This window comes from Anser anser, assembly GCF_964211835.1.
Source record: "Anser anser genome assembly, chromosome: 2".
In the NCBI taxonomy this organism is placed as follows: domain Eukaryota; kingdom Metazoa; phylum Chordata; class Aves; order Anseriformes; family Anatidae; genus Anser; species Anser anser.
Window position 1 is genome coordinate 154,788,344 of NC_139721.1, and position 20,699 is coordinate 154,809,042.

At 38.6% G+C, this 20,699-nt stretch overlaps 1 protein-coding gene across 3 annotated transcripts in view; it reads right to left on the reverse strand.

The window, feature by feature from the left end:
- The window catches only part of DPP6 (dipeptidyl peptidase like 6), a 409,630-nt gene that overhangs the window by 160,329 nt on the left and 228,602 nt on the right, over positions 1–20,699 (reverse strand). For all 3 annotated transcript variants that reach the window (XM_083826972.1, XM_083826974.1, XM_083826973.1), the window contains exons 2-3: positions 10,688–10,802; positions 2,638–2,736 (exon numbers count right to left, since the gene is read on the reverse strand). In XM_083826972.1, coding sequence (XP_083683098.1) covers positions 2,638–2,736; positions 10,688–10,802 — 214 coding nt within the window. The remainder of the gene's footprint in view (positions 1–2,637; positions 2,737–10,687; positions 10,803–20,699) is intronic.

Here is a 20,699-nt window from a genome sequence, read left to right on the forward strand (position 1 = left end):
TATCTCTCACTTCATGCAAGTAAATTTAATTGAAATTCTAATAAAAAAGATGCAGCCATATCCACAAATCAGCCTTGAGTTGCAATTTGAAGCTGAGGGAAAGCGTGTGGTCTTTGCATTGGATGTGTAGTTATGTCAGCTTTGAAACTGGTTCTCTTTTTACTTTTCTAGTTCCATTGATTTCAATGGAATGACAGAGCTATCGATCTGAAATATGTTATTTCCACTTGCCCACCGCGAATCAAAAAAAATGCTTAAACATCAGTTCATCCCGTCAATTCCAGTGAGTTTTCAGAATATTTTAAATTGCCACCCTGAAGAGAAATACTTATCTGCTTTGGAAAGGTAAAGGAAGGAAATATAGATTTGAAGAGTTGAGAGGACTGAATTTTGCAGATCTCTGAATGATTGTGGTATTTTGCTACATAACTAACAGGATGAGAAAGGAAGCAAGGATAGACCACAGGTATTTATGTTTTATGCAGATTATCCACTAAACTATGCTAAAGTCGCTCATTTTGTGACTGTTAAATAGGCAATTTTTCTGCTAAGCCATTTCAACACACTTGCTGTACTAGGTTTTATCAGTTTGGCTTGGGTGTTTTCAGACAGACTTTCATTTGCTCTTAAACTCAGAACATGAAACCGATACGAATGTGTGCTTGGAATTCAGGCTATTGGTCTTTCATCTTGCTTATGAGGGACCTTGACCAAGATTCTACCATTAGGCAGGTAGAGAGAGCTATGAAAAGCAACTATAACTCAGAAAAGTAATTAATGTAAAATGGCTGTGGGTACTTGCATGAATGACATTGCAGATTGGAAACTTGCTCTCAAACCTGAAGTTACCTGGGTAAATCTACAGATTATCTATCGGCTTAAAAAATGTCTCTAGCTGTATTAAAATCAATATCAGTAATATTAGAAACACAGCGACAAAACAAGTATTTTAGAAAATATTTAGGCAGGTTTGCATAATACAACTTCATACTTCTCTTGTATGAAATGATATTTTAGCAATTTTAGATCAGGCAAGATCTATGTTAAGTTGCACTGGAGTCAGTGAAAGCACATGGAAAGAGGGAAATAAAGTTAAAAACATACCAGGATTGGACTCTCAATGAAAGTGCATATGACACCAGTGTGTAAATGTTACCGGAAAAGCATGGGAAATATTGTTTTTGCACAGAAGACTGTAGTTTTGTGGAAAAAAAAAACAAACAATCAAACAAACAAAAAAACTTATTTCCATGAAAAGTTATACTCAGAAGGGAGAGGTTATACACAGCTCCGTGGCAATACTCCATTCTCTGTTCCTGTAAAAGTTTGTTTGATTCAACATCATTCATTCATAGTCTAGCAAATAATAATGAAAAAAAAAATAGCTGCAAAGGTCTCAATAAAACAACTCTTCCTTCATTAAGACCATTAGGGATATCAATGCTAAAAAGGAATAGTAGACAAATAACTCTGAACTGGAGCACACCTAATATTTCCATTTACATTCTTCCCAAAGATTGGCTATGGGGAGCACTGCTCCCCCAGAGTATGCAGCCTGAAAAAGAGCTCCTGCCCACCGCAGGTGTGTTTGTGAAGGTGTGTATTGCCTGCAATTGCTTTCCTGCAATTCCGTAGTTGGGGGAAGAAGCCAGAGACAGCTGTGCTGAGGGTGGCTGGGGAGCTCATTCTTTCAGCACAACCCTTTAGCTCTCTCTCTTTTCATTACAGGTATTAGAATCGTTCCCAATGGGCACAGCAGACAATGAAAGCCAAACAAGAGGAAGGATTTGATCCAGTTCCCCATTAAATTCAGAAGAAAGACTAATAACTTCAGTGATAATCGGAGTTGGACTGGAACCTACATGAATGGCATACCACGGATCATTTTATTCCTGCCAAAGATTGTTCAGACTGCAGCAATTTCCAGCGGGAGCTGGAATCTACGTCCCCCAAACAGTTCCACTCCAGCAAACACTACGTGCATTAATTCCAGTATTATTTGGTTTTCCCCTAACTAGAAAATGCACAGCAACGTAGGACAAAAAGAGCACATGGGGTACGTGCAAGCACCAGCCCAGCTGCTGCTGGACCACTGTTTGCCAGTTGCTTAGCAACGCTTCACCTCTCTGCTGAAAAAAAAAAAAAAAGGCGTTCTCATGAGCGAAAATAAACCAGAAGATTTGTTTATGGTGAAATAATGACTATGATAGTGCTCCAACCACTTCTTCCAGCCATGTACTGTATCACCTATCAAACGCTGGGAGCTCTTTGGGACAAAGGTTGCAGCTTTCAATGTCTAGCTGTGGGATATCTCTATGGGATCTCTCTCCTGGAGATACTTAAATAAAAAATGGCAATAACAGAGCGGTGGTGTTTGCATACTTATTAATCGGGAGGAAAACTGGAACAGAAATTTAAGGATTTAATTTTTGGGCAACCTCTTTTAGCTGCTCCCACTTGAGCAAGGGCTTGGACAAGATGATCTCCTGAGGCCCCTTCCAAGCTCAACCACTGCATGATTCTGTAATTTGAAGAGCAAAGAAAAGAACAGGGGGAATAGAGAAGAAAATAAAAAGAGGGACCCAGGGAGTGAGCCAGTGAAGGGAAGCCGCCGACGCACATTCATGCCTCACTCACCAGTTATCCATTTAGCCTCTGGGTCATGGATTTTGAAATCAGCACTAAATAGATCTTCCACTGTTATCTTCTTCTTCTGAGACAAGCTGTTATCTTCAACTGTGAAACATACAAAAACAAACTGCCATTACTGCTACTTTGAAATGTACCTAAAACTACAGCAACTCTGAGTAGTGTCATATCATGTCTCATTCAGAAGTGGTCTGGTCTACAGTAAGCCTTCTGTCATTCATAAGCTCCTTTACATTGTCAGTGGTGAAAAAGAAACATCTAATAGTTCACAAACAGAAACCTCCTGGTTATTTATGCCTGGATTCAACAACTACAAGAAGACCAATGATCCAAACCACACCTTTTTGACAGAAAATGATCAAAAAAGATATAAAAAGTCACGCAAACAGACAGATATCAAAGCAGTATAGAATTTTGACCCTTCTTAAGAATATTAAAGCTTTTCAACATTGAATATTCTGAAACCATTAATTTTATCAATAAAATAAAATAAAATGTAAAGTGATCTAGTTTTCAGGGCTGTTATTTTTATTTTCTTTAGAACTGTCATGCAGAACCACACTTGCAAATGTATTTAGTCTTTTAAGGATTCAGACAGAATATTTTAGGAATTTGCAAAATGCTTAACTGCAGAGATATTTTTGAAAAATCAATGAGAAACACCCCTAAATCCTTTGGTGGTGCATGCCTGGCTGATACTGATTTTCATTTTTACTGAAAGGATTTGGTTTCATTTGCAAACACGATAGTAACATGGAAATGTGGTCAGCTTTTAAATTGAAGAACCAGACTGCCAATTGAAGATTCTGGAAGATCCTCTTTAATGAGCGGCCCCCTTCATTTCGTTCACTCTTCCTAGCTCTACTTTGTAGCACATTCAATTTTCCGAAAAAGAAAACCTTGCTGTACGCTTCCTCCCCTGTCCTTCACACAGGAAAATAAAGTATTGTTCAATAAAACAAGAGCCCCTACCAACATGCAGAGAACAATTCCATGGCAACTTCAAGACCAAAAGTGTGGTGTCATTGCAAAAAAAAAAAAAAACAAAAAACATAGTACTGGAACTTGGGATATGGGTTGCCAAGTTTCTTGAACAAGCAATTAAATAAATCACATCCAATAGGGCTCCGAGATACAGTATGTGAGGGAATTCACCAAGTCTCGCTTTCCTGGGCACAACTTCTGTTGTGCTCTTAGGCTCTGCTGGAAATTTTACCATCACAGCATGCGGTGTAATGTGCTTCAACACCCCATTTCTCAAGTTTTAGCCAGTGACTGCCAACAGATTTCTGTCTGCTTATATATTGTTATTAAAAGAAAATCTGTCTCATCCAGGACGCCACCAAGAGTGAACACACATAAGTCAAATTGAGTAAAATTAAGGCACAAATTTAAAAAGTTTGCCACATTTTTTTCTGCAAAAATTGTACCTTCTTATTTCCACCAACACCTCTCCACTGCGTAACAGTTCTCATAAACATAACACAGAGGCACTTGGGCCTATAACTGAAGCTTTTATGTTGAATCAATGGATCACTGAGCTTACATAAAAATAAAAGTGCTTAGTATGGAAATGGATTTTCATTTCCTCAAAGAAATTTTTTTTTTAGAGAAAACCTGAAATCCACAATTTTCATTTTTTTTGATTAATATACTCTTTTCTTTTTCCATCAACAGTTGTGTTTGTTGTTGTTTTTGTTTGCTTGCTGATTTTTTGTTGTTGTTGTTGTGACAAGTCATCATTTTCTAAAGTGATTTAAAAATGATTTTGAATAGTTTGTTCCCAACATTTTTTTTTTTCCTGAAAAAAATATTTTAAAGGAAACCTTTCAATCAGCCTTAAGCACACCTGCTTGTAAAAGTAAAACATAAGGCCACATCCTGAGTATTTCCACAGCAATATCGTTCCTCACTACAGCATCCTCATTCCTGGGGTCTGTTGGTATCACGCAGCCTTTGGTACCTTTGGTTAGAACTAAACCTGTTACACTGACTGAATGCCCTGGTGATTAGAGGCAGTGGAAACAGACTCTTAGAAGCCATTTGTTAAGGGGAAAAAATTCTTCTCTACTACACTAAATTGAAGCTCCTGAGTTACCAGAGACTAATGAAAATTAACTCAGAATAATGTTTTGTTCCACCAGAAGGTGTTTCAACATTTTTTTTTTTTTACTAAATTAAAAGTTCTTCAATTTTCATTTTTTTTTGTTTTGTTTTGTTTTTAAATCTAATTGATTTCAATCACACTGTTTAGTTTGGCTTTCAAAGTGCCAAGACATATTAATACAAGTCTTCTGCCAAATCCTTCTATGTGACAGCACTATGCCAAGTTCTTCTGCATAATTTTATTTACTAACCTGGAAAATATAGGTCAGAAGAGTTCCAGGAAACTGTTCCAATTAGTTCCACGGAGCAAGGTCCTAGCACTGGGAGCCCCAGCGAGATCTGACAGAGTGGGATATTGGGGTGTAGCTGGTTCAGGTGCTGTTTTCCAAAAGCCACCTCAAAGAATGGGGACACACTGTTCCCCATCATGAAGACGTAAGGAAAGGCACAGGAAAGCCTCTGTGCTGGAGCTTTGGGAAGAGGCAGGGCAGGAAGCCCTTCTCATTCCCTCTGTCTGAAGAGGATGCAGATGGCCAGTCCAGGGGCTGTGTGACCTCTGCACCTTCACAGCCCTTCAAACTCCTCAATAAGGGACAGAAGGCAAAGGGAGAAGGAGTAAATGAAACATGCACACACATCTGCTTCCGTAAGACATGTGTCTTGATAAGATTCCCTTACAGTCTCCAGCACCATATTATAATATTAGCTGCAATAGGTCCTGTACTTTACTGTGGACAATGTTAATCTCAGTCATAGAGCTGGGGAGAAAATTAATTAATTAATAAACTATCAGTCAATGACATTCTGGTGAAAAAAAATATATATATATTTATTGACCTCTCATCTAACACAGAGTCAAGTCAGAACATTCATTAAGAATGCCTGCTCCACTCCTCTGGCTCCAATATAGGCAGGTCAACCTCCTTGCCTGTTTTGTCAGGAAGTCTCAAATACCTTTGGATGACCGCCTTTCTTTCCAATATCCCTGATACTCAGCTACAGGTCAGTGTCAGATGCTTTTCTCACACATTTCCTGGGCTACTGTGTGCTGCTAAGTCACGGATTTTTTTTAATTTATTTTTATTTCTATTTATTTTTATTTTTTAAATGTCCACCGCTTGGCAGGCCTGACCCAGCATGCCAGAAGCTCCCATCCCACCTCAGCATGCCAGCTCAGTCCCTGGGCAGACCTGAGCCCTCTTCCACCACAGCAGAGCTCCCCGTCCCCAAAAGGCAAGTGGCCAGGGCAAGAGAAACAGGCGACCTCTCTCCCTTTTGTAAAATCCTACTTTTTTATTGACTAATAATGCGCATTCGTACGTAACAGTTGTGAGCAAACAAATTACAGTATTACACAGCTGGTCACTGGATATTTCTTTCCTCTTGTTGAGTAGCAAAAGCCCTATTAAATTCACAAGGTGATGTGTTTGGCTGTCTGACAGAGTGCTGTGAATTGATGCTATGCAGTGACTATCTTCAGTACCATCTCTGTCCAAAAAAATTCTTATGAAATTTGTAAAGATTTTAACATGGGATTGAGTGTACTTTTTTCACCTAAAGGTTATATTTGAAAGGAACAAACTTGATGTATACATCCACAAAGCTTTAAATATCAGGAACAGATACGCAAAAAGTCCTTCTTAACCTCACTTTCCAAATAGAGGGGCCCAGAAAGCACCTTTTTGCTAAGCAAATTGTCTAATGAAATTTTGGGAGGGATTTTTTTTTTTTTTAACGCAAAACGTCTGCAGAATTGGGTCCGTTTTTCAGCTTTGATAAGTATATGTGTGCACATGCAAATCTACAAACATTTGCACATATTTATAAAAATACACACACACCACTGCTAAGACAAGACCCATATAGATGCCATATGCTGCGACAAGTGAGCAACTGTCAATTAGGAAAGTCTCAGTCTCACACTTTTATCATTTAAGTGAATAGCTTCATATTTTTCAAAGGTGGGTGGAATTGCAGGACTCACACAAAAAACCAGACTCCTTCAGCGTAGGCAATTGTGGGCATGTGGTATACTACAGTGTAATTAAATGCAAGCTTCCACCAGCTACTACTTCTTTTAAGAATTATTCTCTAGAATATCAAGAGATATATAAATCATAGAAATGTTAAGTTTTATTAAAATTTTATAAAATAAGACCTAAGCATTTTCTAGCAATAACACATTGCTATTGGAAGTACACTGTCTACTGAATGCAAGTGCCGTTCCGAATTTACAAGCTGATCTTACAGCAGGGTGAATGACCTGCCTCTCAGACACCCAAACTAGCAGGGATTTCAGCATTTCTGAAACTGAATTCAGAGTTTAAACCTTCTTTATAGCTCTGGACTCATTTGCAAATAATCTTGAAGAGATATGTAAATCCTTTTTTCCTTATCATTAAAAGCCTCAATCAGCATCTGTTCTGCTAAACAAGCCATTCCCATTCCCCATTCTACCTCTCACTCTTGCATTTGCCAAAGACTGCCCTGACTTTCATTTTACAGGAGAAATGTCATCCTGGTGATGCAAGTTATGGATCCAGATAGCCACTCTTCTTTGTCTGAGCATGGGCTGCAAGTCTGCATACTACTCTATATCCCAGGCATTCCCCAAATTGCTCTCTGCAGTCATTACATGATGGTCAGCACTGGTTTTAGAGCATCTCTGTATTGCATGACTTAGTGTTGCACTGTAAAACAGTGTTGTCCTTCAAACCAGTGGAAAAATGTTAAAAGAAGAATGGTTTTCCAGCCAGAGAGAGGGACAAGATAGGTACAAATGAGAAATGCAGAAATGAAATGCAAACATATATTTGTGCTAGCATAACGGTGTCAGGCTGGACTCCAGTGTTATCATCAGAAGAAAGACAAACATGTGAAGCAGCCTCAAGCATTCTGCTCTGCCCATGCCAAACCACATCATCCCACTTGAGAGATTCAGTAAAAAGGATTTTTTCTCCAGTGCCACTCTCATATTTGGCAGAAGCTCCCCACAAACATCCACAAAACTGCTTTGCCTCCTTCCTTCTCTGTTCTCCTATCCCTTCCTTGGCTCTTGCCTCAAATATAAATCACTGTATTCTCAGTTTGATTACCAAAGGATAAATATTTCTTCTTCCAGTGAACTCTTTTATGACAAGTAAATTCACATTCTGTTTCTCCATTTGGACAGGCTCCTCCATCTCTCCCTCTCCTACCTCTCTGGGAAGTGCTATCCCCAGTCAGGATTAGCAATGTAAAATGTCATGTTTGCCAAGTCATCCTCAGTGTCTCACTTAGCACTGACTGCTGGGCAACGCCTGTGAAATGAGCCTTCCATCACCCTGTGCCATTGCATGTCCTTGTAACAAGCTCCAGGGCCAGTAGCCCAAGAGAAGACTGAACTCAGCTGCTGCCAAGCCACAGCAGCAACCTAAGCTATCTGATTTTACCCTTGGCAGAGTCTCACCATGAAGCAGTCTTGATCTATAATAAAAAAGAAGCAGTACTGAGCTCAGAGTTTTTGCATTTGCATGCAGAGGATAGTTCTGAAACACCATCAAGGGAGAAAAATAAAACAAAACAAAAAAAATTCCATTTTAGTAATTTAGAAATCTCAAAAAAAAATAAAATAAAATTTGAGCATAGAAAATGACTTCGCACTTTCCTAAGTTTTAAACACAGAGACACTTTCAAAAGTGCTATTTGGAGCTCTTGCTAAAAACTTACTAATAACTGGTAAGTTATTGATTTATGTGTATACATGTGTTATGCATACATACACAAACACTGAATGTCTTCATGTATGCACATACAAATAAAACAAACGCACATACACATATGAATTTTACTTAATGCTGATGCATGCATTTCTCATTCCCATTTCGTACTACATAACATAGAATATCATCATCATAACACATATTTACTTGTGTTTTCCTAAGAGAAATCTACAAGGAATCAATGTTCAGCACACCTTTTCTGGCTCAGCTTTTACTTGTACAATAGCACTGTAGTATCTATAGTCATAACAGTCATTAGTGGATTTTGTGTGTCTTTACAGAGAAAGGAGAGTAAAGTTCAGGAGAAGTCCTAAATGAGGTCTATAGCAGAGCTCGGAACTGAAACCAGAGATGTTAAATCCTCATAAGATATTCTGACCAACCTTATAATGATATCCTTATTACAGGTGGTCTTGTAAAAGGAAAGACTTGTGACTCAGACTGTCTTTAGTACTGCACAAGTATGTTCATGCTCCACCCCATGTATCCACCTATGTCTATTCCTGCTCTTCAATGAAAGCTATACCCTCAGTCTCATCTATGCAGTGAGAGTCATTGTCAGCTTCTTGAAGACCACAAGTATGGGCTTAGCAATTTATGCTTCAGCATTCATTTTTGAAAAGTCCATAACTACACTTCTGTAAAAGAGGAGGTAACATTTCCATGCCTTATGGATGAGGGACAATTTCATCACTGCAAATAAGTGTTGCTTAATGTGAATACAGACCACAGACCATGGCCAAAAATGTCTCAGAGATGAACTGCTATGTCCAAAGGTGTTAATCTGAACCCTAGCAAAAGTAATTTAAAGAATGATTCTTAATTAAGTTTAACCTTAATTAATTTAATTACTTAATTACTCTGGCATGACCATGTACTACCTGCATTTGCATTGAAAAATTCAGGATAGCATGAAATAAAACGAACATGGCATGACGTTAAATAACCAAAAGGACATCATACTGATTGTTTCACTTATTTTCCAGTTAACTTTGTGAAGTCCTGTATTTCTTGATTTATCACTCTCTCCAGACTATTTTACAGCAGGACTGTTGAATAGGAATTGTGTCAGGAAAGATGGGCTAAATCTGCTGAACTACATGTCAGTTCACATGCTATGAGCTCCAAGAAATTTCTGCCCCATAACTCTAATCTCATTTTTCTATTTCACCACCTTGTGGTCTTCCATTTCCTATGGTTTTATTTCTCCCTTGTTGCCTCTTCCCTCTTCTTTGTGCTTCCATGTACTCATCCAAGGAGGAAACCCTTTTCTTCTCCTTTACATTCCTCTACAGGGGACCTTCTGCCTTATTCTCTGTTTTGTAGCTCCTAACCCTTTCTGACACTGAATTCTATGTCTTTTCTCTCATTCATTTGTCTTTTCATATTCAAATCACAACCTTCTCGGAGCCACAAAAGTACATTACCTCTTCTGTTTAAATAGACATGGAAATTTAGAGGGCAGTATAAATATATAATAATCAATAATCACAATAATATCACACTAAAATTCAAGCCTAGAACTACAGTAGCTACTGTAAGAGAAGTAACTTACAAAAGTTACATGTGCAGAACTTTGCTGAAGCTTTGAAACAGGACTATTTGGAAGAATCTCTTATTGGGAAGTGACTAATCATTTGATGTAGTTAAGTGCTATCCAGCACATACCAATCTGGAATTACTTTGTAAAGCTGGACCACTGCTGTCTGACATAAAAATCAATATAGTTGAATGAGGAGGGATTTAGTTGCCTAAACATAGACATTTAATACGACTATAGATGCTCTAGGATATGTTACCCAACTGGTGGCTGCAGCTCCATGTGGGCATGGACTTCACGAAGTCCCATGACCTAACTGATTGGCTTACCTGACCCATATAGATATCTCAGGTACCCTGTCCATCTAAAATGACACTTGCCATCAATGTTTAGGAAACCAAGCTTCACCCTGGTACCTTCAGCTCAGTGGTCTTGATCTTTGAATCAAAATGTAAAACTTTAAAGCAATCTGCTTAAAATGGTCTCCATCTCAGCATCCCATCAAGCCAAAAAGCAGGAAGGATGATTCTTTTGATGTTGACTTTGTAGTCAGCTTGCAATCCCTTTACCCTTGGAAGTGCAAAATTACAGAAGAAAGGCAGAATGAAAGTGACTTAGAGGTTATAAATACCTGGTGTCAGGAGTATAACAGAGGTGACAATCAAGGAGCAGATAACGAGAATAACAAGTAATGCAATCGCAATTCCTTTCCAGTTTCTTTGTGGAGGATTACTCCCCACCAGCTCCTAGAAATATCAAAGGAAAGCAAATATTTAGAAAAGGCACTGAGACAAGGAGAAAAACAGCAGAATCTAAACAGCAAGGTATTCCTACAGAACCACACCATGTGGCCGTGGTGGGGCAGGCAGGTAAGCCAAGTACAGTAATGACACTCTAATACATTATGGTATTAAATTCCTCCTAAATCAGATTAAGTGATAAGTGCAGTGCACCCCTTGGATGTTCAGCAGTGTAACCCATACTTCCAACTGCCTCCTTGCATACTGGCACTGGCTGCCCACACCAACACTCAGCTCACTTAAAGGCTAATTTCCTACCTCCCCTCATTAAGTTTGAATAAAGAGCTTTCCAGTAACTTTCAAGATACTTTTATAATAAGATACTGGAGAGGAATACAGGAAGATAAATAATTCACAGGGGCATATAAAGAGATAAAATATCAGTGAGGATATTCCCATGGTGACCTTTTTTGCCTTCCCAGAAAACATCATACCCACTCAATACACCTTGCATTCATTCCCATGTTGGTAAGTCTAAGGACATGAAGATGGATTTAATGTCTAGCATATCCATTATATTTAATCATGCCCTTTAGTCTTTACAATAAAAGTTCCATCACTACTCATTGACTAGCTTTGACTTCACTATGGTTAAACCATATGTTCTGTCTAGGATGTAGACAGCACCTCTGTTCTTGAGACGGAGATTTTTATGAAGTGCTGTGTTCACATTCACAAAATCTTAAATATTTATTGCACTTTATCCCTTTCATGGTTTTTTTTTTCTTTTTTTTTTTCCTCTGGATTTCCTTTATCACTGTACACTAAATGTGAATTTATGCATGAATTGAAGCAGACACAGGAACTGTATGAATTATCCGTGCTCTCCACTTTCCTGGAAGGATGACTTCCCTCCAGAGATCAAGCCTCACAGCCAGAACAACTCTCAATGCTTCTCCTCCACATTGACCTCACTGATTTAGGAGTTTTGCTTCATTTATTAAATTATTAGGGATGGTGATTCTAATGCAGACCTGCTGATACTTCTTTAAAGTTTTTTTTTGTTGTTGTTGTTCCTTTTTTCTTAAAAACAAACAAAAAAAATAGGAAGACATAAAGCCTTATAATAGAGCAAGTGCTTCTGTAATCCAGAGAACTTATTTAACTTGCTCTAATTTATGTTTATTTATTTATTATTTTCTGTAATGTGGCAAAATTACCTGAACAGAGGTCAGGCAAACTTCATATGTTTGATTTCAGGAGATGCAGGAAGATATTTTCCAACTTTTTCATATCAAGAATCCATTTTACAGAAAAATATAATGTTGAAACCCTCTTCTTATACATTTGGGGATCTATCCATTACAAAATCTGCAATGGAGAGCCAGGCTTGAAACATTAGACATCTGAGGTGGCACCTGTGTTCATTAATTATTCTAGTTCTGGAATGGGCTTCCTTCTAGCAAAGAGATGCAGAGGTTAGTATCCCATCCTCTTTGTTTTCCCCATAGTTGTACTTGGCTTTGTATTTGAAATGCAAAATAATTAGAAGGAATGAATCTATAAACAAATATGAAAAGTAGGTCAGGAGCCTTGAGAAATACAATTTTTCCATCAAGCAAACAATATAAATACTTGCATTTTTATATCATTTTCAACTTAGACACTTTTACAAATATTAATTAATGTAAGCTTAGAACACCTTTGTTAGGAAAATATTACAGTCCCCCTTTTTCAGGTGGTGCAAATCAGGCTCAGAAGAAAGTCTGTGACTATCCCAGCATCACATGCAAATCAGAAATAAACCCAGGGAAAGAATCCAGGTCTTATTCGTAAGTGGCAGAAATATGTTTCTTTCCACAGCAGGGCACAGAACCTAACGGGATGACAGGAGAAATGGGGAGAAGCAGCTGAAGAGCCACATTGTTTCTGCCCAGCCACTGCCAAACCCTGACAGTGTATGGAGGACAAACAGGCAGAGGTAAGACACAGGCAGCACTGCAGGGCTGATGGAAACACCCATATTCCTGAAAATAAACTTCCCCCCAAGCAGTCAGAAGTTTTAAAATTGACAAAAATAATTTGGGAGGTTTTCAATAAGCTTGAATTAGATCAACAATCTCAGATACGGTTCAAAAATAAAACCTTGCATTCTGTGAGATTTCCCATGCTCTCACACGTGCTTAAGCTTTCAGTACATCAATATTTCCATTGAATCTGCTATCGTATCATAACCCCATTAATTCTTTAGTCATCCAATCAATACTGGAACAAACTCGCAATAAGAAAGACTGAAGATTTCTAATACGTCAAGAGGAGGAAAAGTATTCATAAACAATACTTTGGGTTTTAATACACTGCAAGGAAGCAGAAAGGAAAGTTTCATTTTGCTTTCAAAATTCTGTCAGAAAGTTTTCCTTGATAAAAAGCAAGGAGGGATAAATGGCATTTCAAAGAAAGGTAAACATCTTTATTCAGCACAGGCTCGGACAGCAGCTTTTTTGTTCTCAGTCATTTGAAGTCTCTTTTGATGGAATCACTTGCAGGAAATCCGCACGCACACCGTATCATATACAGTAGCACCCATGGCTTAGCTCCTTCTTACCTGTATTTCTGTTAATTCCGGAGGGATGCTGCTGCACCACTATGACCAGCCTTCATCTCCAGGAGATTACAGCCTCTCCACTGATCCCTGATAACCTTGACAGCAAGCTCCCACCCCTTAAAAAGAAATTCCTCCATACAGATATCAGCTGCCTGTTCACATTGCTCAGGAAAGCCTCAGTGCTGACTCCAGAAGTCATGAAGGTGTTTAATTAAGCCCTTGGCAGATACAGATTCAAGTACATAAATAACACCCTTGAAGTGACACTTCAAAAGGTTTGTTTCCAGTGTGCAGCACAAAGGCATAATTTGCTCATTCCTGAAAGATCCTAGTGTGCAGATGTAAATACAGAGATCTGAACCCAACAGCAGGTACCCCTTGTGAACCATAGCTGTTAATCCTAAAGATACCTTTAATGCCTTTAATACCAAAATCCGAGCATATTTCACAAGTGAAAATAAACCAAGCGTGCACAATTTCTGCTCTGATGAAATGATTCTGAAATGATTCAGTGTAAAAAAGAACATTAAAATGAAGTCAGTTGTTTGTGGGAGTCACCTGCCCTCTGCGTCTTGTGAAGAGCTAGCACAAAGCCTGCACGATGTCTGCAAGCGAGCTAAAGCCCTTTAGCCTCTTTTTTCTCCTTTTTCCCTTTGCAGTTTCTTTCTTTTTTTTTTTTTTTTCCCACCCCCCTTCTCTTTCTTACATAAAACCCTAATTGTTTCTGGATTAGGAAAGTAAAACAGATGTCACCACAGGTTTTAAAACAAGCACCCTTCATTGATGCTGCATATTACAAACTGTAAATGTTATCGCTTTCATCTTCATTTATGATTGAAAAATAACACTACCCACCTGTGAAGTTGACTTTGAAGCCATAAATCCAGACATCTATGGTATTTTAAGACTCTAAAATATGGATCTGTGGTGACATATTTTCCTGCCTGTGAAAGAATCTCTGCACTGACATGTTATGGATGAAAGCTGGATGTGCTCCAATCCAAGATGTTGTCAACAACATTATTTCTGGCATATTTATTTGAAACCTGCCAAAAAGTCTGTCTGCATGGGGGCCATATAACAATAATATAACAGTTTTTTGAAACAAAAACTCAGTCAAAACTGTTTTTTTTTGTTTGTTATTTATTTTTATTTATTTATTTTTTAATGCTATGTCAACATAGTTAAATGGAAGAAAAACAATACAGATATCAGTCGTCAGTCATTGGTATTATTTAATAAAAGCTATATATCCTAGACCAATATTTCTGAAGTACCAACAATAGACAGGTCATGGTTGGCCTCTTAGTCCTTTTCAACACAGAGATGCCACTTCTACATTTCAAGAAAGGGAACTGAGTGTATATCCTATCTGGTATTATACTCTTACAGACTATACAGGATACATAAAACGATCTACATCTGCTGGAAATCTCCCAGCGGCATTGCTAGTCACGCAGATAGGAAAATGAGCTCTTCTCTCAGTTATGCCAGTGTAAATCAGAAAGAAGAATAAATAAATAAAATATGAATGGTATGAAACAAAAACAGGTGCAAGATCTTTGATTGGCTTCAGAAATGGGGTTTACAGCAGTGCCATTGTATGGTTTCTATATCTGCCATTTTTGCAAGCTCTGCTTCTTGAATTTTTGATTTTCTTCTAAATTTGAGCTAAATAACCTGGGTATGACCTGAAGTGCTACACTGAGACCCACTAAACAAAAAAATCTTCCAGCAAGCCTGTCAACACATAGTTAATCGAGGAATATGTATTCTACTTCAGCTTGTGCTACCTTATTCTGAATTAAAACTTGTGCCTGATGACATAGCATGATGAGTGCAATGTCTCCAGCTAGTCAGCTCACCAATTTCCAGCCATGGCCCTGAATAAACACATTGCTCAGCAGTTAAGGTACAGGACCACTGGTGTCCCTGGCAATAACTCCGTAACCTTCAGCATAAAAATAATTAGTTCTTTATAATATAAAATTGCTGCAGATTATAACTGCTAAATAGTATTAAAAATGAGATGAGTAGTCAGTACCCCATACTGATTGATTATTAACCTTATGATGCATAAAGGAAATACTAATTGCAATTATAACAGCAGCAAGCTCAGTGTAGCAGTGTTTACAACAGGAGGTTTGCTGAGACCACTGGTTGTTATCGATGATCGATACTGCCCTATGTCTCCTCACACCCCTCCACCTGTCTGTATCCTCTGCTGCTCTCCTGCCTTAAATTTAGCAGGGAAGCTCTTTGTGGGCAGGACTCATTGTTGATACCCTGCCTGGCAAAGCACAGACCTCAATCACTAAAGAATTTAGGCAGTATCACAACACAGGTAAACAATAATAAGCAAGTAACTGCATCTTTCTCATCTCTGAATTCAAACTGAGTTACCTCTACTGGAGCTTTTGTTTTCTTTTCAATCCTTTTCCACCCCAATTTCCTTCTCTGCTCCTGCTGCCAACCACTCCAAGCTGTGCTCCAGTTGAAGCTGGATGCCATACAGCAAGCGGTTTGCGTATAGGCTCAGAGATCCTGAGGCTACAGCAACCTCAGTTGTTGAGATGCCAAAGGTGGCACTTCAAAGACCTCAGCAAAAAGAAGAAAAACTTGGCCTGTTTTTACAAACGAGGCATGGTGTGCACATGGACTTTCCCACAAAAGTCCAACATAACAATTTGGAGGGATAAAAAAATCCTGTGTGTTACTGTGGTGAAAGACAGCTATATTATGTTTTTCTTCAGCTTCTGCTGATTAAAAAAACCTCTTTGATTGATAGGAAACAATGACTTAGTAACAGTTAACATCTTTGCTGTCTACTCCACAGTACCACAAGAAAAATCTTCTACCCTATACCCATAAAACACACTATCCCGCCCTGTATTTATGGGAGTCTCTTTTACCTGAAGCCACTCATTTTGGCCCTGTAGCTACTTCTCCTCTCACAATTTGCTGCAAAGTGCACGTCAGCAAATACTCCGAGGCTGGGCATTAATGGAGTGTTTGAGGGTGAGCGAGGAAAAGGCTGTGTCTGTAACACTTAGCCTTTTGTAAAAATAAACCCTGCATGTTTTATGCTTTGATAGAGCTTCCAGTCTTGCATGTTTATATTACAAAGGCAGTAGGAGAAAATGAATGCCATCTGCACATCACGCCTAACTGTTAGCTCTAACAGATGACGGGTCTTCCACAATTTTAAAGCAGAAGGCACCAGATCCTCAGCTAGCACTGACTGATGAAGATCATCGGCTCCACTGGAGCAAAGCCAGCCTGTGTCAGCTACAAGTGCAACCCAGTGCTACTTCTAAATTAAGAGAAAAAAAAATCTGTAAAAAGATCTAAATACAGTAATATCTGGAATTTCTATTTGCTTTGTACTGCAGAAATGGATATTTAACAACTTCCCATCATTTTTATGAGCACTGTGATGAAATTGTTTTGGATCCCCTCCAAACCTAACAGCACTAGAAGATTAATTTAGCATTTCTGTATCTTGAACTGGCATCTCACATGACTTTGGTACCCAGGAATAGTAACCCTGCTGCAACATTCTCTTACCACCTTACCACACACGAATAAGCAACATTACTACTTAAATATTCTCCATTTATGCCTAGTGCTTACGGACAGTGAGACAAAGAGGCATTTCCAAAGTAGGTTACAAATGGGGAACATGGACTCTGAAATTCTGCCAGGAGCATGTTCTCAAGGTGATAAAATTTCAAGCTGTGAACACCAGCTGGGCTGGTTGCACAAATTATGGCTCCAGCCAAGGACATGGCCATCTTCTATCTCAAGCCTAGGAGAAAGGAGGTTGTAATAATTGTGCGTGTGTATAGCAGAATGTATGTGATTTGAGATACATTTAGTAAAGACTTGTGATGGTCCTGTTTTAACATCTTATTAATCTTCATTTTCCCACCTTCAGCTTGGTTCATTCATCCACCATAACCTAGATGTTTTTATAGTTTTTGGCGCAGTGGGACAACCAGTCCTCGCAGGGGCCCTTAGCTATAATTCAATTAATAATTAAAGATCTATTCCCAATAGGGACAGAGCCCATAAAATCAATAGCATTTCTTTGATTTTATTTCAGTGTTTGATATAAGCACATACATTCATCCACTAAAACTAAAACAAACTGTCTGCTAGGGTGAAACATCTGCCATGGCACCAGTAAAACTTGGTTTGATGCTTAGGATTTTATTCCATAAGAGTCTGTGTTTCCATCAGATTCCTGAAAAGACTTGGCAAGCCCAAATGTTGCAGATAATATCATTGATCCCAGGACCCCTGTGTACTACAGTGTTAGCTTTGCTCCAGTTTTGCCACTATAATGCACTGAAAGCCTGGCTTCATCCAAACCAAGCAGCAACACACATGGAAGCCTTGAAACAGTTCATACCCATTCAGAAATGAACTGCAAAAGGTGACGTTGCCAAGGCATGCTAGGGTGTCATCTCTCTACTTCTTTAGGAATTATAGTCTCAAGAAAAAGGAAAAGAAGGTTCTTGGAAAGGTTTGAGAGCTTGGAGAAACCTCTGCTTGTATGTCACATCCCCCAATTCCAACCAAATGCCATTCTGCTTACATTTGTAAAAAGGCAATTACAGTTTTTAGAGAAACTATATTTCTGGTAAAAAACAGAAAATGTCATTCAATTTATGACTCTGAACACCAAGAAAGAATTTGTGATAAGAGAAGTAGTGAAGTGTTTAATCTCCCTGTGTAGAAATACAGCATTGCTTTAGAAATTCTGTTTAGTATTATATTTTACTAACTTCTAGGCTTTTTTTTTTCCCAAAAATTTAATTTGTAAATAACTTGTTTCTAAATGGTACTGGAAGTAAAACATGAAGTGAAAAAAATTTAATTCCTAAATAATTTATTCTGGAACAATGTGAGAAATAGCCATGAAAACACCAAAGTTTTGAGGTCACCAAGCTGCAGAGGCAGCTGGGAGAGAAATACCAAACCAGTGGGTACAGGGAGGAGGGGAGGAGGGAGAATGGTTTTGTCATTTCATTCTGCACTCTCCTTGGGTGTCCATCAAACCCAGGATGCAGAAATTGGTCTGTGTACTAATAATATAAAAATTACCTTGCCAAGTTTCTTGGAAATAAACCTGTGATACAGTGATTATTATATGAATGTATGCATGAATTAAAATGGGTAGGGACTGGTGGAAGGTGGATTCCTGTTTGGCCAAAACATGTGTAACTCTTATTAGTAATCAAAGATTCATACATGTTTGGGGTAATTAAAATAAAATAAAAATAAAACAGAAAGAAGGAGAAGCGCCTTCAGTACAACCAACCACACCATGCCAACCACTATCTGCCAGTGCAAATTTAGATAAATCAGCTGCTTTTTGTTCAAAATGCCTCTCACCGTTTCCTACAGGATGATGGTGGATGGCCAACATGAGCGCTGCAAGGTGATGGCTCCCAAACATCCTGTGGTTGTGGGAGCATTTGGCCAAAGCAGGTTAGAGTCAGAACCAACCTTCCAAGCCCCACGGAGGTGAATGATGGGGACAGACCCAGGGCAAAAGGATGACATGGGTTGACACTGCAGTGCCAGCTCATAACTTTTCTGGGGAAAGAACATTTGATCAAAGCCCATAATAATGACAATTCAAAAGTAATGGAAACTAACTGAGCCTCCCTGGTGAGATACAATGTAAAATGTTTTTACTTACTGAACAAAGAAAAATGTCCAGGCAGGAGATGATAAAATCTGATGGGTGCACACTAAAACACTCTCAAACTTTAGTAAAAATATCACATATTTCTGTCCTCCACAGGATTTGTGAGATGTGCATTCTACATAAAAGTCAAGTTTAGCAGAAAAATATGTATATATTTCCCTTAAATAAGTCAGTAGTATTCTCACAAGAGATAAAAGGTTCTTCCCATTTTAAACCAGAACCGGTCCTTACTGAGGTCAATAATAATATTTTTAGTAGCATGCTTGAGTCGTTTTGTCTTTTCCATACAGCATAAATTAATCAGATTTTGATGTTGTATTTCTCAACCGTCTGAGCATCCTATTAAAATTATAGTGTAGGAGGCATGTAAACTGCCAACTCCGGAGTTACTCTGGATGCTAAAATTCACAGATTATACTTCTTTTAGAGAACTTTTATTTCAAGCCAAACCCTTTTACACATTGTACAAGATAACTACATAACATCCTCCTTCCCAGCATAGTCCCTGGCCCATTCTGAAACACCAGCTTTGCTGTGTCAATCCTGGGAACATGCTGTGAGCCATAAATGTGCCTGCAAGCATCCTAACAAACCACATAAGTGATCACAGACAATTGTTTGGCCCCTGTGTCCCTCCAGGTTAAATTATCATATAAATTCAGACCTAAACTCCACCTAAATCTCAAACCCTAAATCTAAACTACGGCTCCCAGCTCATGCCTAATTCTGCAATACTTATTGTTTAGGATTTTTTTTCCTTTGTTCACATAACAGGGAAAGAACATCTGTTTTATCCATTTTTTTAGTTTTATACTTTTTTTCTCTTCCCCCCCCCCCCCCCCTTTTTTTTTTCCTCCTAGCTGACTTCAATGAGCCTGGCTTGAATGTTGAGGCAGAGCAGAGCCCAGTGTGCTACTTCCTCGAAAATAGTTGTGAGCCCCATGTAACATCTCAGCTTTCCTAATTGATTTACTCAGGCTTTTTTCAGATATCTTTCTCAAACCTGAAACCACTTCATGCATATCCTGATTTGATGGACATGATTTATTTTTTTTTTCAAATAAAAGAAAGTCTTAATTCCCCCTGGCCCTTGTCCAGCCCCAGCTTAGGAAAACTGCAGTATGACGAATTACAGCTCTTCAAGAGTGGCTCGGGCTTTCGGCATGAAATGCAAGCAGACTGGCTCAGTACCGAGTGCTGCTGACAGGCAAAGTGACTCCAAGGTCTCCAAAGGTTTACGAGTCTTATGCTTGGTCTGGTTTAATTGATTTCTATTTTTACCAGGGCTCTCACTGCGCATTACAGAAAGCTTCACAGAGTCATTTATTTTCATTTTCAAAACTTTCTGGGCAACTGTAAACACAACAACCAAACAGCAAGTCATTTTTCCTTGGGAAAGCAAAATGCCAACTTTCTTTCCCATGTTGTGTTGTATTAGCTATGGCACAACACCACAGGAGCAAGACTTCTTTTATTGAAAGAACTCTTTTCTTGCTCATTTTTCATTTGAAAGAAATATCCTTAATTCAATACAATTCTGAGACTAGGCAAGTGAAATACATAGTAGAAATGAGACATC